Source organism: Boleophthalmus pectinirostris, unplaced genomic scaffold, assembly GCF_026225935.1.
Source record: "Boleophthalmus pectinirostris isolate CB_2022bp ecotype Guang Dong unplaced genomic scaffold, ASM2622593v1 HiC_scaffold_9, whole genome shotgun sequence".
Taxonomy (NCBI): Eukaryota; Metazoa; Chordata; class Actinopteri; order Gobiiformes; family Gobiidae; genus Boleophthalmus; species Boleophthalmus pectinirostris.
In genome coordinates, this window is record NW_026571541.1 from 14009461 (window position 1) to 14027341 (window position 17881).

The 17881-nt window shown below is 38.1% G+C and overlaps 1 protein-coding gene across 1 annotated transcript in view; it reads left to right on the forward strand.

Annotated features, from left to right (window-relative positions):
* The window catches only part of nectin1b (nectin cell adhesion molecule 1b), a 97063-nt gene extending 81492 nt beyond the window's left edge, over positions 1 to 15571 (forward strand). The window contains exon 6 of the mRNA XM_020928568.2: positions 12245 to 15571. Coding sequence (XP_020784227.1) covers positions 12245 to 12726 — 482 coding nt within the window. The 3' untranslated portion in view covers positions 12727 to 15571. The remainder of the gene's footprint in view (positions 1 to 12244) is intronic.
* Positions 15572 to 17881: the final 2310 nt, after the last annotated feature.

The window sequence follows — 17881 nt, forward strand, 5'->3', positions numbered from 1 at the left end:
TTTTTTTTGTTTTTTGTTTTTTTATGTGTAAATTGTTAAAATATATATATAAGTAAATTGAAAGTAAAATTCAATTTACAGCTATTTTTGATCATAGTTTAAATATACCCATAGAACTACTGCCATATGTAGTACTATCTGAGGCTTGACCGATAATATTGCTGTCACCTCTGTCCTCCCTTGCACTCACATTCAAACCATAGCTGGTGTTGTACCACATGTCCATATGCCGAACCATCTTTGTTGATAGCCCACAGCAGTATATGGGTCACTACATTACCCCAGCAGTGATGTCAGCGGTGACTTTCTGCCAGTGTAATTCCCACAAGCACATCTTATCCATTTATAGTGAAGGGAATATGATTTAGCGTCAGACTGCAGAATAGCTTAAAATATCCAGCCAAAAGTAATAGAATCTGGGACAAATTATATGACATCCAGGAAATGGCGCAAATACAATGATCAGGCAATAAAATTTGACCTCTGCCGGAGAAGCTAATAAAACCTGTTATGTTTGAAGTACGAAATACGGGTAAATGTGAGAATCTGAACAAACTGTATGGATTGCTGACTTGAACACACCTCAACCATTACATATGTGTGTAAGGAAAAGTTAAAAGGCTTATTGGTTTTATTCAATGTGTAACCTCATCCAAAACATATCTGAAGCTGGTCCATGTTTATAAGCCCACTTTGACTTAACTGTGGCAACTCTCTTACTTTTTAGCATCATGCCGTATTTTTCGGACTATAAGTCGCTCCAGAGTATAAGTCGCACCAGCCAAAAAGTGAGTAAATAGACATAAGTTGCACTGGACTATTAAGTCACACTTTTGGGGGGAAATTATTATATTTATATTTTAACATAAATGTATATAAAATCAGAGACCAGGAACTGACATTTCATCTTGAAAGGAAATTTCTAATAACAACAACAGAATAGAGAACAACAGGCTGTTCACGTAACATAGCAAGTTATTCAGATAACTATAGCATAAACAACAGAACAAACTTTCGATCTTGCTCCAGATCACTAACTCCATTGAATTCTTCATCCTTGGCGTCACTTCTGAGCAATTCTGCAACTTCTGGAGGTAAACAGAGCTCCGCTTCCTCTTCTGCATAGCTATTGTCAGACTCAGCATCAGTTTCAGTTATAATTATTTCTGCCTTTCTGAATCCCGACAGGATGGGTTCGGTTGTTACTGAAGTCACTTAAATTTTCAGTGGTACAGAAATAATATTGTGATCGACTGACATGACAGACAGGACAGCAGCTCTTTCTGCAGGAGACATGCGTAGTAGAGCGAAGTGACAGTGATACAGAAATAACAGGAGTAAGAGATACTGACACACAAGCCTAGAGCACCCTCTCGCCTCTGTCAGTGTGAAAATTTTAATATATAAGTTGCTCCGGAGTATAAGTCGCAGGACCACCATGAAACCATGAAAAAAAGTGCGACTTATAGTCCGAAAAATACGGTACTTGACTTTTTAGGCTTCAAAGGCTTTGAGGTATGTCCATGTCCATGACTATAGCCAAGGGAGTTTTAAAATGGACCTTTAAGGACCCATATTACTCTCTTTTCTCTCTTCCCAATCTATGTTATTATAATGTTGTTTCCTCATCAAAAACATACCTGGAGTTTTGTTTCGTTCACACAAGTTTAACACACAAATCCTGGATGTTTAGGCCAAGTCCTTCTCTCAAACAGGAAACACACTTCACACACTTTCACTGGAATAATTTGGATTATTTCTGCCCTGGAATTGCCCATTTCTACTGAATAAAATGTAACAGGTAGCTTTTATTTTGACACATATACATATACATGACCACTACAAGATATTACAAGGTGGAACGGAGCAATTTGAGCTTTGGAGATATAGACAGACTAATAATAAAGTGGTACTTAAACATGTGTGAATGAAACAAAACACAACTCCAGGTATGTTTTTCATAATTGAACAACATTATAATAACATAGATCGGAAAGAGAGAAAAGAGAGTAATATGGGTCAATTTACCGTTATCTCTGGTTTTGATAAAATTATCCCAGAACATACTCTACACCAGTTTGTTGTAATAGCACTTAAAACATCTAATATTTTACTGGTTATAATGTTAGCTGGCTCATGCTTCTTAAATGACTTTTAGTGCTTGTTGGCTTATTAACTCTTGAATAGAAGGAAATCATATCAAAATGTCTCCTCCATTTCCCAACCTGCACGACTGTGACTGTGTTAGCTTCAGACAGGGTGCTAAATGAAGATCTTTGGTATCACTGAATGAGCCTGTCTCCACCAATTGTCCCTGTACGCTCTCACTCATTACTCTACTCTTTATTTGCTCGTGTCAGTCCCCACCTCCCTAAAAGCGCCCTCTTCATCTCCCTTTTATTCCCTCCGCCACCCGTGCGTGTACTAGACCCAACCTTTTAATTTGCTTTCATATTGTCTTGTCAGCTCCTCATTTAGTCAAATTAACACCACTCCCTGCTTTCCACTCTTTCTCAAATCCCCTCCTATGTTCCTAACCTGTCATAACATCTTGTCCGATCTATTGCGCTAAGACTCAGGAATGCTAGTATCTGTTTTCCTTTCATGTACGGACATGATCGGAGCACACCCACAACTCTTACCTGCAGGATGTGCTTGTGAAACAGTTGCTGGTGCTCACGTAGGGCCCTCTCCGGCTTCAAACACTCCTTTTTGATCCCCTTTTCCTGTTGGCTGTCTCCCTCTGTAGTAGAAAGACAAACCGCTCTTCAGATTTGAGCTGTATGTTGTGTTCCAAAGCCTGCAATCTGGCTCTGACAAGACGCCATTTATGCAACAAGATGTCAGGGTTTTCTGAGTGATGTTGTTTATTATTTGTTTCTCCTCACGTCTAGTTTTTTGAACGGATGACTCAGTGGTGCGGGCTCGAGAAAGGAAACAGATTTCAAATAGAAGAGGTTTAAGGAAGCACAAATGGCAGTGATTCAATATGTCATTCAAGTGGTGCAGGAATTAATTCAGTATTATTTAGCTGTTATCAACTAAAGGATTTCTTGGATGCTAAACTCTCCATGAACGTACCATGAATATGCACAGACAAGACAAGAAACATTGTGTCAAAGGCTAAATCATTTTACAATTCATTCCCAAAATTCCATCTTACTCCACGCCCTCTCCTGTCTGCTGTTTTTCATACCAGTCTGTTATTATCTTAAATCAGGAGATGAATAAAATACATTTTGGCCGGCATCATAGACTCATTAGTCAATTAAAGAACTAAACGTACAAGACATTAGTTTTGTCTTGTGTAGGTTTTCAAAGGTCCTACATTTAGAGATAGACCAGTGTATCGGGCTGATATTTGCTCTTTTTAGCTTATCGGCTATCTGCCTTAAATCCCCAGCACAGGCCAATTTGTTGTTTTGGCCAACTTCCTGCCTACAGAGTACGCGTAAGCTTTATTTGAATACTTTAGTGTGAAGAGATAACTGCACAAAATGCGACTTCACAGCTCTTTTATAGGTTTAGGGTAAAGAAAGGGGGGCTGTGGGTGAGTTTGAATTAAGTTTAAATTACAGAATTTGTGAAAAATAATCTATATTGGCCCTATATACTGGCATAAAAATGTCAGCAGAGTTTATCAGCCAAAAAAAAAAACTCGTATTGGTCGATCTCTACTTTACTCTGTTACACAAAATTGACTCTTGTGAGCTGTAAGCCATGTTATAATTGTTATTTCCTCAAAAACATACCCAGAGTTGTGCTGTGCAAAATGCTCTGTTCCACTATCAACTACTTTTTACCTTTAATTCAGTAGAGAATTCATCCAAATTATTGTAGTGAAATTGTAAGGCAGCTGGAGTTTAAAAACACAGTGGGGCACTTCTTGTATTACCAAGTGACATCACAAGGTGGAACAGTGTGTTTTCTGTTTGAGAGAAGAACTCAACCTAAATATGCAGGATTTGTGTTAAACATGTGTGAATGAAACAACACAACACAACTCCAGTTGTTGTGATGAGGAAAAAACATAATGTAGATCAGAAACTTGCATAATATGGTCCCTTTAAATATTATTATAAACAGTTACTATTCATGTAGTACAAATATTTAAATCTTTTATTTCTAAGCTGGTGGTGAACATTCTGTGATTTGTTCAGGTAAACATCCAAATTTATTATCAAAATACCAAAATAGTAAATTGTTTTCGCAAGCCTAGAATTAAAAGTTAATGCATTACCTTAAGTTGTTTGTGATTAATTTCCGTTTCATATCTTCTATTTTAATAAACGACTTGCAAAAGGAAGCAGATTTTTAAAATGCTTTGGCTGTGATAAATCATACACACCAGATCAAATCAGGCGTTCCGTGTTCAAAATGGTATGATTAATGCAACCGCTGGTGGCAGCATTTAAAAGACCCACAGTATTTCATGTTTTTCATTACCTGTATAAATCTGTCATGCCCTTTGGATTGAATTATAGCCAAGTCAAGGTACATTTTGGTGACTATTAATCTCAATGGTTACGTGGAGATTGGAGAAACTCAAGGTTAGCTCCATATCTGCGTATTTCCAGTTAATAGACAGTGGCTTTGTAGCTGGAACACTGAGAGGAGGCTGTTGTGAGTTGCTTTGAGGTCTTCTTTATCTGTGCCTTGGCAGGTGTTGCCGGTAGCAGTAGTGTGCCCCGGGTTCAACGCCTCCTCTCTCCCACACACTGTCAAACACACTGGCAATAATTCAATGCCGTTTATTAATATTCCATAACATGATTAAAGCAAACCGTAACTTTTGTATGCTAATATACTTATGGTGTACACACTGGCTCTATAAGCTGGGTGTCACTCAACATGTTTTGAAGTAATTAATCAAAGAAAAGGATTAGTTCAAAGTTTCAAAATGAAATCTGTGAATTAATGTTTCAAATATTAGAATTTCAGTGTTGATTTTGATAAGAAGGAAAAGGCTCAGTACGCAAAGGCTTGTTACTCAATATCAGTTCACACACAATAATAACAAAAATAACATTGTAAAGTAGAAAACAATAGAATGTTATTTACCATGTAGAATGTTCTCAATGTATAATACTTAATATTTTTATGTGGCCTTATAGTTTTTATATTTATCTAGACTAATCTTTACAGGAAAGGTCCAGATGTGTCCCCCTTTTTTTTTTTTGCTATCAACTTATACTCAATCATTCATCTAGTTTATGACATTCAATGGTATTTGGATGCTGATTTTTTTGGACAGCCAAAGTTTCAAAAGAATTTTGATTAGTGCATGTACAATATAAGGTTCAGATGTATTCGTTTTTCAGTTTGTTATCTTTATAATAATAGTTATTATAGTAAGTTTTGATAATATTGTACTTTTCAAGATTTCAAGACAGATAATCACTTCTCCAGTCATAAAAAGTGTGCCTATTCAGTTTTTTTTTTTTTTTTTTTTTTTTTTTTATCATTTTCTCTTGGATTTAAAGACAACATTGTCCAGATGATTGCCTTCAAAACCTTTTCTACTACCTTCCTCTCCTGGCTTTTCATTGCACCTTATCAGAATGCCTTGATGAAAACCAGTCAATTTCCTCATGTGTTGTCTTTTTCAAAAATTGAACTGCAGCCCTGCAACTAAAAACAACTATTTTCTGAGTCTCACAGCATTTTGTTCTGTAGCGATCACAAGGCCGACTCTTGAGTGTAAGGTGCTGTTGTGACCTTGCAGAGGGATAAGCTCAAACAGAAGAGGATAACATGGCCGCCAACACATCTCTATCTGTTCCCAAATAAAATGCTTATTGCCCTGTAGCACTGATGAGAAATTATCATGTTTTGAACCAGCGGTTTCAGTTTTTTTCCATCAGGGCTGGGAATAACAGGGTCCCTCACGATTCAATACAATACACGATACATGACTCACGATACAATATTATTTATCATGATAATATACGTGATACTCTGTGATGTAATGCTGTTTTTTAAGAACCAAATAGCAACAATGCAACAATATTTATTTATTCAACTACCAGCTGTGCAAGGTTTAATATGAAATGCATCTATTTTCTTCATCAAAACAGTGAATCTGCCAAGTGTATTGCATTTCTTCCACTAAATAAGAAACTAAATCATAGTGGGCACAAAAAATATAAAAAAAATACTCAATATCGATACAGCAGCCCATGATTACAATAGTGTATCACGATATATTGATATTTTGATATTGTTGCATACCTCTGTTCCCCAAACTAACTTACAAAGAGTCTCAATGCTTCTGTTCATTGGCTCTCACTAATTAAACACCTAATTATACGTCACCCTTTAAAACCCCCAGAAAGCTTGTTTATGTTGAGTGGCTGCCACACCGAAACCCCACAAAAATACCTGTGTGTTTATTACAGCTTTCATGTCTGCAGTTTGTAGACAGTTGCCAGTTTCCCATTCATTAGAACCGACATTCTTTGAATATGACTTTACAAAGGGCAGTGCCACCTGATCCTTTTATTAAAATGAGGGTGATGGAGATCAGCTTTGAAGGTAAACTCTGTCACCTTTTACAGCCTCACATCAGAGCTTTTAGCAGCTTAAGCTAATGTTTTTACTAGAGAGGTCAAGACCACCTGAAAGCAGAACAGCTCCATCACAAAGACAGAGCTCAATCCTTAAATCCACTTTAGCACGCTTTTACTTTTAACATCATCTACTCTTTGTGTTTGCGGTGTATTAGTTAAGAATTATTCATTTTGAAATATTTTGATATATTAACGTTGACTTACTGATTAAGATGTAAAAAATAAAACTTTAGTAAACAGTTAAAGGTCTTGTTTTATATCTGGAGTTGTGTTTTATTTCATTCACACGTGTTGATCCTGCATTATTAGACTGTCTACTAAACTGTAAAATCAAAATGCTCTGTTCAACCTTGTGATGCCATGAAGTGGTAGTTTTAGTTAACGGCTACCTTTTAGTTTTTGTTTAGCAGAGATTCATTTTAGGGCTGAAATCATCCAAATAATTCTATTGGAGGTGTATGGAGTTTAGCGTCTTGTATTACCACATGACATCACAAGGTTGAACAAAGTGTTTTCTGTTTGAGAGAAGAACCTAAATATGCAGGACTTGTGTGTAAAATGTGTGAATGAAACAAAACACAGCGAGGTATGTTTGTGATGAGGAAACAACATTATAACATAGATCGGCCCTTTAACTATCAAATTAGTACCGTAAATAGACATTCATTTGTATACAAGATAAACCCTCATTTGAATATGTATCAATGAGAAATAACATAAATAGGATATTTTACTTTTCCCAATTAAATAATTATCATGTTAAAATTGGTAACAAATATCAGGCCTTTTCCTCAATATGGAATTTGAATTTCTATTTTGCCTATTTGATTATCGTTCAGCATTGTGGCCCTGTGTTGCATTGACGTTCAGTGGGATGTAAATGGATAGCCTGATTCATCAGCTGGTTTCACTTTGTGGAAACCGAAAACTGACCTCGCAGCATTACGATTTGTTCACTCGATGGTAGGCGGGTACTTTTTTTATTTAACCAATCGCTGCTATTTGGACGTGACGTATGTAATGTGGCAAATCTCGTAGGAAGAAGGAGAATAATGTCTTTCCCCTTGATAAAATTCACCAAATATTCTCTTTGTTCTGCCATTAAATCCTCGATCTCTGGAATTGTTGCCAACACAGAATGTATGGCTTCTTCTACATCCATCTCGACTAGAGCCCGACCGATATATCGGTTGGCCGATATTATCGGCTGATATGGGCAACTTTATGCATATCGGCTATCGATCGATATGCTTGCTGATAGGGGCCGATATTTCACGTGGGCATGTTATACCTCGTTATAAAGCTTAGACTCTCTACATTCTGTTCATTTAATCCAATTTACAGACAGATAAATGTCCTAATATGTGGCTCCACATCAGTATTTATCTACGGAGTCATTTGTCTGTGTGTGTCTGTACTGTCCCTGAACACACCACAGAGTCGCGTCACTCACATGTGTTTGTTTAGACCTGCAGACACAGATCCAAACACTGAGATTATATTCTTTTTACGGACAATCGGTTTGAGTCTGGATTAAAAGGACATTTATTAGTGCAGATTTGTGATGTGAGGAGGAGCCTGTATGAGCGGTGAGTGTTGGAAATATGTCGACTCTGAAGCTAGTTTTTTTGTCATTTGTTATGGGTTAGCTGCTGTAGCTCCCGCACATAAACAGACTGTTTTCTATTGGTCTGTTCTAAAGTGACTATATTGGCCGTATATTTGCTACTGGACCTGCACTGATATGTAAATGAGCTGTGAACAGACGTGTGAATTATGACATTTGCGCATATAATTAATTACCGCGGCGCGCACGTATTTACGGCTAAAGGCTAATAGCGCTACTTTCTTTACTAGTTATGGGTCCGTCGCGAACGAAATGACTCTTAGAACCGGCTCTTTGAAGGGAACGACGGGAGCCTGATCCTTATTGGGAGCCGTGTTTTCTCTTTCTCTCACTTTTTTTTCTCTTCACGCCGCGTGATTCGTGGTTTGACAGCGGCAGCGGCTAAAAACGAAACTTTGAGAAATTTGCGTGTACGTAGGATTAAAAAAAATAAAAATAAAAAAAAACGAGCATATTTGACTGTAGTTTAGCATAAAATAAATAAGTCCCGGTTTAGTCCTTTTTCAGTCCTGGTTTAGACCTGGTTCAGTCCTGATTCAGTCCTGCTTGCAACAAAACAATCTGAAGAGCCACTTGGGAGCCAAAAGAACCAGCAGCTTTTAGTGAGCCGAGCCAAAAGAGCCGGTTCTCTAAAAAGAACTGGAATACCCATCACTAGTGTCTAGAATGTGATGCAAAAATGCCATTAAGTCAACCTACTGTCTGTAAATATGATGTAAAGAGGCAGAATAACAATAAATGTTGCCTAAATAAACCCAATTTAAAATCCACCAGAGCCAAACCTAAGTTTTTTAAACAATTCAACATTTACAGTGAATTTTTACATCACTAAATATATCGGTGATTATATCGGCTATCGGCAGCTCCAACTTTCATTATATTGGTTTCATATCGGCCACAGCAAAATCCATATCGGTCGGGCTCTAATCTCGACCACTTTGTTTACTGTTGTGCTGTACTGCAAAAGGGACCCAGAAAGACACCTGAGTTTGACGTCATGGCTTCACAGGTCTTCGCTGATTGACCGGTACCAATATTCTGATTCCTGAACTAATCGCAGGAGAGAAATGAAATTGAGCGGGGGCACTTGGTGGCACCAGCCTGGCTAGTATATGGATAGGGAGCAGGTAGAATCCATTTTGCGGTTTTGAGCTGCAGGTCAATAGAAAATGCTTTTATCCTCAAGTAATTTTTGATCAATCGATTGATATTGTATTTTATTATATTGCTTGTGGTTTAGGTTAGCCACAATAGAGCTCCCAGTACTTCTTGCCTCGCCAGTGCTGCATGGTGACTTATAAAGATGAAATAGTGCTTCGCTGGCAGCAAGTCTTGGTTATTAGCAAGACAGTATAAAATTAATTTGGATCTTTCCCTTTGATAAGCTGTAATAAAGAGGATTCAATAGAGGGCCATAAAAAGAATAATGCGTTTTTAGACTTTTTGGGGCATTTTGTCTTTTATTAGATAGAGACAGAACAGGAAATATGGAGAAGGGATGAGACAATGACATTTCCCATTAAACCAATTCAACCTGGACCACTCTGAAATATTCCGCCAGACTGTATCCACAATTGAAAGTATATTACTAAAATGCATAGCCAGAATTACCACATAGTCATTGTATTGGTAGTAAAAGCATAAGGACTACAACGTTTCTCTTACTGATGGGCTGGGGTGTGTGACCTGGCTCTGCTCTCCTATCCATGTGTGTAATAAAGGCCTGTGTCTGAATAATTCCATTAGGAGGTCCGATTAAAACCCGAGCTGAAATTTGAGTGCATGCCCAGAGAGATGAGGGGTACAGGGGGGAGCAGTGGGCCGGGAGGAGGCTCTCATTTGGCCTGATGATCCGACATTATCATTACAGTGGGAGGAGGATGACTTCTTTCTCTTCTTCTACTCCATGGCTTTACATCTGCACCAGATCTCTGTTCGGAGACTTATCTTAGCTCCTAAATACCTGCTCTAATTGAGTGTAATGTATTGGATCTAACAGCTTATCGCCCTCCAAAAGCACTTCTGCCTATGTGAGAAATTAGCCCTTTTGTTGCTGTGTGTGTCGAGACTGGCAGCGCTATCAGTTTCTATTCTTGCATTTCTTGTATCACACCTGCCAGAAAGGCCTAAATGTGTTTTATATGGAGAAATTAGCATAGGCACAGAATATCGCGGATAAATCATGGTGACTAAATGTATTAAAGAGATAAATATCAGTAGTCAGAGCTTTTAGAGAAAGGAAATAAAGAAATAGCTAACAAGCCAAGCAGTTTTGCAAATGCCTTAATAATGACTGTCTTTATGAGTTTCAGCTTAGATTTAGACTTAGACAAACTTTATTGATCCACAAGGGAAATTATTTGGACACAGTAGCTCACAATATATTATAATAACAAAGCGCTACAATATAAATGGTAGTAATACATTTAAAATAAGTAACAAAAAGACAAGCAAGAGGCTGGCATCAAATAAGGCATAATTATTTAAAAGTATGTATAAGTCGAAATAAAATATAGAACTATAGTAATACAACGACATCTCCACTATATACAAGCTTTTGTAAGGAGAAACAGAGATAATGATTGACAGGACATGGGGTTTTCCAGCTTCCTGTTCAACATTTTGAGGACTGTTAAATTGCTATGTTGACGTATTTACATTTTCATCATTCTGAAACCCACGGTAGTTCTTTTCAGAATAATGCAAGCTGCTTTACAATACTGAGTAGTATTTAGTCAGAATGGGAAGCTACCTTTCTTGCCACAGCTGCCCTGGGGTAGACGGATGGAAGCCAGACTGCCAAACTGCGCTACTGGTCCCTCCGTCCGCCCCTCTGACCACCACCAGTTACTCAAACCCTGCTTTAATAAGTTCACTTTTCCGACTGCGAGAGATGATCTGATCTAGTTGCAACCGTTTATTTGTGCCACCGAAACCCTTTTTGCTTCTTTATATTTTTAGCTCACTCTGTCAGGAGAATTGTTCGGGGGGGGAAATCGCGTTGAAGACTCTATTGTCTTTGTTCCCTAAAGTGGCAGTGTGTGCGTCTCTGCAGAATCAGACCCTCTCCATTCACAGAGGATGTTTTCTCTGCTCCGTCTTTTGGTAACAACTCAGGGCTTGCTATGCTAGTTAGGTGTACCTGTACTGTGCCAGTTTGAACAAGCACTACCTGAGTGCCTCCAGGCTTTGATTGTGTCTCAAACAAGAGTCCCTTCTGTCTGACTGTGCACACTGGAGCCTCCAACACTTCTTTATTTTAAGTGTGGAGAGACATGTTTTTTTTTTTTTTTTTTTTTTTTTTCTGTGCTTTGTTTAGCTGTAACCAACCAGGGGAGTGTAGACGAGATCATTTGTTTTTCCTCCAATTTGTAGTATTTGCGGTGTTGAAGATGGCAGGTTCTGGTTTATTTAAAAGACAATAGAGCATGCAATGTTTTCTACAGATGCAATGTTTTATAGTTACTTTTCGGTGGTTGTTCATTGGTGGCTTTATGCTCGGTTACAGATATTTTCAGACTTTTTATTGTGTGTAAGACTTTTTGATGGCCTTTTTTTCTGTCTGCTTTCTTTGCTGTTTTGACTGCTTGGCTGCAAACATTGTGCTAACATTCCATATACCGATAATGCCCACGCTTGTATGTCATGTTGCAACTATATACCATTCAATGCAATGTATTATTTATTGTGGATGTTCTGTCATATGTGTATTTTCTTTCTATATACTGAATACTGAATTGAAAACTTGATCTCTTGCATGCTTGACAATCTTTGTAACCTACACTCTGTGCTGCCTGTAAAATACTTTCTTTGTGTGAAATTGCATGCAGTGAACCCTCCCACACACTAGTGGGAGGTTCTCATGGGTTGTGGGTGGGCGGGTGGTCTGTCGCTGGGCCTGGGTCCGTCCTTCTCCCTTCTTCTTTCCTTCCTTGTGTCCCTTACTTCATATCTCCCTAAAAATGTCTGCACCTGTCTGCACAATGCACTTCCTCCTCCCAACCAGAGCACTGACACACTCCCTCCCATCTTGTCTTTTCCTACCCAGAATACCCTAACAACCCGCCATTCGAGGACGCAGACGTCAGGTCCGACCCGCACAACCCCGGGGCGGCCATTGGGGGCGCTGTGGGGGGAGTTGTCCTGCTGGGCCTGGCTGCTATTCTGCTCTTCGTGTTCCTGCGCCGCCGCCAGAGGACCTTCAAGGGTGACTACAGCACCAAAAAGCACGTCTTTGGGAACGGTTACGCCAAGGCAGGTGGGTTACCGGCTCACCCCCCCATGCCCCAGAACCTGCAGTATCCCGACGATTCGGACGACGAGAAAAAGTCGGCACAGATCGGCGTCACCAGTAGCGACTTCGATGCGGATGGCGAGGACTTGAAGAGGCCCTATTTCACGGTGGACGAGGGCGAATCGCGGGATTACGATGAGCGGACTCTTGCTTTCCAGTACGAACCCGAGCTAGCCGACGATATGATTTCCCAAACCGACGGCTCGGTTATCTCTAAGAAAGAGTGGTACGTGTAGGGGCATGCCACATTCAAAACCAAACAGTCACCCTCCTTGTCACCCACCGCACCCACCCACATCCCACCGTGCACCCCCCCATCACCTGACCCCCCCACCCACCTACCCCCAAACTCCCATGCACCATTGGACTCCAGTAGAAATGTGTCTCTTAGATGCTATAATCACATCATCGGTATCAGATCCATCAGAGGAATGGTTCACTGTGAGAGCAATAGGAGCCGGACTTTACAGAGGGGATTTATGATTTGGTCAAAACTGGTGTTATTTTTGTGCATTTTTTCATGTTTTAAATGTATTAAATGTATCAAAAGAAAGAGACTGCAGGTTGAACATTTTCTCTGAGCACATTGTGAAAGTCCTACACTGGATATAAAGTACAGTACAATTGTTTGATTTTGTATTTCCATTGTTTATTGATTTATATTGTTATTTTTTATGTCTTTTTGTATCATTTTTATCTTGGGAACTGAAAGTTAGATGTCCGAAACAAAAGTGGGTTTTTAGTGTTTGTAATATTGTGGTCAAATGTTTCAGAAAAGAGAAAAAACATGTTCCTGTATGACACCTGTATGACTTCCTCCAACTCATGGTGTTACAGACTTTTATATTACAATTGCAAGCACTGCTATTTTTTTCCCATTGTATTTCATGACAACATTGTTAATTTGTAATGTTAAGGGTCAATCTACTGATGTTGGCAGTACATGGATCACAATTGCCTTTATTTCAGCCTCTCTTAAAATGGCTGATAAAATAGACTGTACACTCTGCAGTGCACCGGGACTCAAATTATAAAGGTAAAACATTTTCCTGTGGATTACCATTCTGTTCAAATGTCTTAACACTTTCACATTTTGTTGAGTGCCCTTTTATGAAAATGTTTGTCGAAGCAAAGCTCAGTACTGTCTTAAGTAAACTGCAGTGTTTCATGAGGAGACGCCATGGACTCAAACGATGAGAAAAATGCTACTATTGTTTAATATGTAAAGGGAAAATCAATGTTGGTGACTTTGCTGGATTTTAATGTCACCTGCTGCTTTTGTTTTGTTTTTATTATTATTTGTAATTAATTTTAGATTTATTGGTGGATTGTTGTCTTTCAAATATGAATCCGTCTGCAGTAACATCCAAAGGCATTACTCATCTGGCTATTTCAGTCACTCAAACCAGTGGAGGCTTAAGGCGAGCTGATAATGTCTTGTTTCCTTCCCATTACACGATCGAAAATCCATTTAAAATAGACACAAGAGGCTCAGTGCGAGAAGTAAAACAATGCAAAAGCCTGTAGATGTACTTGAGTACCTATCTGGCTCTGAAAAATATAAATACTGTATTAAGCCTTATTTTATGCATGATTTTGTGTGGGAGTGGAAGTGCATATGTTGCTATTTTTTTTCTGTTTGGATTCAGTGCATTCAAAAGCGGCAACAATGTCCCTGTTGTCAGTATTAACAGACTGTGGGTGCACAATCCCCAGTAACAATATGCCACTTTTAATACAGACCTCCATATACAGTAAACAAATGCATTCATACGGATAGAAATATATAGCAGAAGCTGGACACATCCCGCTCCAAGTTTTCTAGAACATGCTTGTCTACTCTGTGTAAATAGGTGAGCATGTTAATTATCATGAGCCTCAAACCCAAATAGGGAAACTCATGGCACTATCATGGTACAATCTGTTCATTCTAGTGTACAGTTACTTTTCTGTTGTACAGAAAGGACAATGAAAGTTGTATCTAAGCATTTCATGAAAAGGGGAATGTTTTTTGTTGTTTTTTTCAGCCTGCTAGCTTTTATTTACCAGTGTCCTTGAATATTTTTTAATTCCAAAAATCAGTGTAGCATTCAGTAATGGCACCAATTATGTAGTTACTTAATTTGTATGGGTGCTACATTTTCTACTGTGGCTAAAACAATAGCATACCATTTAATTTCAGGTCAGGCTCAGTTTTTGTTTTACACACAAGCGTTCGTTTTAATCTACAGTTATAATTGTTCTTTCAAAACCACAAAATGGCTGCAGCCCAGTTTACATTTAATCATATTTGAGTTTGTTTATTCCTGCATTCAGTGCCTATAACACCAAAAGACAAACGTGATTGGCTGCTGCTTTCACTCAAAGAAAAGGGCCAAACTGTGACATAAAGTATGTTTTTTTCTCTCTAAATGCAGTAACGCTGTATAGTCTTACTATAACTTCTGTCTTAGTCGACCATGTCTGACATATTGAAGCACAAACAATCAAATCGTATAAAAAGAGATTTCAATTGGGCCAATTTTGAAAGCACAAGTAGGTTTTATTTAGTCACTGCCACATTCTCAGACAAGGTGGATTTTTTGTTTTAATATCCGTTTTGAGTTGTCTTTTGTCATCATCTTTCTGTTTAATCATGAGTTTCACTGTAACTTCATTCCATCTTCTACGTTTTGTATTTGTTGGACATTCCACTGTAAATATTGTACATATGGTTGAAAACATAGTTGGGATTTATTTAGAGATGTAGAGCCCAGTTCATGTAAAATATACCTATTTTGACTGCAAAAATAGAGACTCAAACATGGCTATAGACGGGAGATGATTCATAGCTTCTTTCCAAAGTTGTACCCCAAAATACCGTTTCAAAATGCCACTAGCGACTTCACTGTCATGCAGAGGGTTTTGCATACAGTTCGTCCATGTAACGTCAATGACCGAAAAAGAAAAAGAGAGAATTGTGTATGCAGCCATGTGAATGTATATTTCTGAGGGTGTTACAAAAAATCTCTTGTTCAATTGTGATGATACAGTGAAGTAACTTGTATTTGTTTTCAACATTAAATGAGTTCAATAGTCAAATGTGTTGTCACAGTCTTTGGATACTTACACTGTACAACATTCATAAATTCCTGTTTCAGAACTGCCATTTTATGCATTATAATAAATATAATTTGTTAAAGGTGAACTATGTAACTTTTTGGTTGGGGGTCCGTCACCTGCATGTTTCTGTGCATATGTCATTTCTCTGCCTGAAATGTTCCACAGTATGACATTAAACAGCTTTACCTTACTTTTATTCAATTACAGGTGGTTTTATGGATCAAAAATACCTTGGAAAACTGACATTTTGACTCTGAGTGGGTTTGCCTCTCCACAGATCTGGCTTGTAACTTGGTCTGGTTTGGTCTCCATGATAGAAAGGTTTAATACTACACTGTGAAACGTTCCAGACAAAGCAATAACATCCCCATGGAGAAAAGCATTTGATGGACCCTCCACGAGAAAAGGTACATGATACATCTTTAATAATACTATGTTAGAAAAGTATAAGTACTGCATTGTCCTCAAATTCACATGCAGATATTATTGTTTCTGAAATTTTAAAACCACATCTCACATTAACCACTCCACTGTGATAGTTTTCACAGCATCCCAACTGTTATAAATTGTCAGTGTGTTTCTTCTTTCTGTGAGCAGCACAATATTCCCTGGTATTGATTCAGGCAATTGCTGTTTTGTTTTCAAATCCTTAATACATTGGTTCAGCGTCTTGTGGACTTTTTTCAGGGGAACAAAAGAAGTAATCTGGGAGTGTTTTGTTGCTCCCATAATTCATTGCCTTTTGGTCAAACAGTCAGCACAGCGCGTGTTTAAGATCCGGTCTGCAGACAAAGCCACAGTCCAGCAGACAAGCTCGTGTTTCATTTGGAATCCAGCAATTACCATTTTTCAGTGTAAAAGGAGCAATTCAAAAGCTTTTGTTTACAGAACAGTTTGGTTAAATGAGCAAATTCTAACCTACAGAGCAATGACTAGGTGCTTTGTTGTGGTGGTATTATTTCTAAATAAGCCAAGTCAAAGTGGGAAAATTAGTGAATGAAAACATTCTGTAGTTGATTATTATTAATAATAATTAAACAATAGTAGTTAGTTAATAATAATAAATCAACTGACTGAAACCATGAAAGTTACACTGAATGATGTTCCAGGAGCCCCATTTTATAAAAGTATGAAAACAACCATGTCAAGGAAATTGTATTTGATTTTAAATGATGAAATGTTCAGATAAAAGACTTAGACAAACCAACTTTATTGATCCACAAAGGAAATTATTTGGACACAGTAGCTCTCACATCACATTGTATTATGATAACAAAGAGCAAACATATAATTGTAATAGTATATTCAAAAGAAGAAGCAAAAAACAGCAAGAGATGATGTCAAATAAGGCATTTTTTATATAATGTATATGTACAAGTAAAAATAAGATATAGAAGTATAATAATACAAATTATATCTCAGCTATATACAAGAGGTGGGTCAGGAGAAATAGTGCAAAGATGAAGTTAAATATAAAAAAACATTGTAAACATACGGTGTCATTAACTGGTTAATTCTAGATATTCCAAAATATCTTAAAACTGTATAAACCAGATAACCTCCTTTATCCTTTAGAAGTAAACTCAAATTATATGATTTAAAAGTACTGCAAACATTATCACTAAAAATAAACCAATGGTGTGTCACTGAAAAACACAATTATATTCAGAATAATGAATTTTTATCAAGTGATTGGACATGTATTGTGTAATTGTGTACAGGAGCAGTGCATACTTGTGTTGGCCTAATGACTCTCAGTTCGGGTCTCACAGCTCTGTGTCAGGACTGGAGAGCCCACATCTGCACCGCGCGCATTAACAACAGCCTCCATCTGCAGCTGTTGCCATCCATTTGCTAAAAGAGCTCTTTGTGTCCTGAGGGCCTTTGATGCACATAGGTTTTTAACATGCACAGCCAGCCCGTTTTCTCCACAGCGCAGAATAAGAGGAGAACCACAACCTTTCCTCTATCAAAGGCTCACCCCGGATGAGAAATAACTGGGGTTTATAGCTGAAATGTGCTCCTTCAGCTCCTGGTAGAACCTGCAAACAGCTGAAGTTTTAGTAAGACTGAAGGAGTTCAGTTTCACTGTGGATGAAACGGCTCCAATAAAACCCAGGGTTTAGACCTGTTGTGTTTTCAATGCTCATGTGCAGTTTTCAAACACACGGATCCACTTTGTGTAGCTCACTTTGTGTCTGTGTCCAAACGCACTTACATATACATTTTAAATCTATACAGCTACACAATAGATTTATTATAAATCATGAATAAATAAATCTGACTATG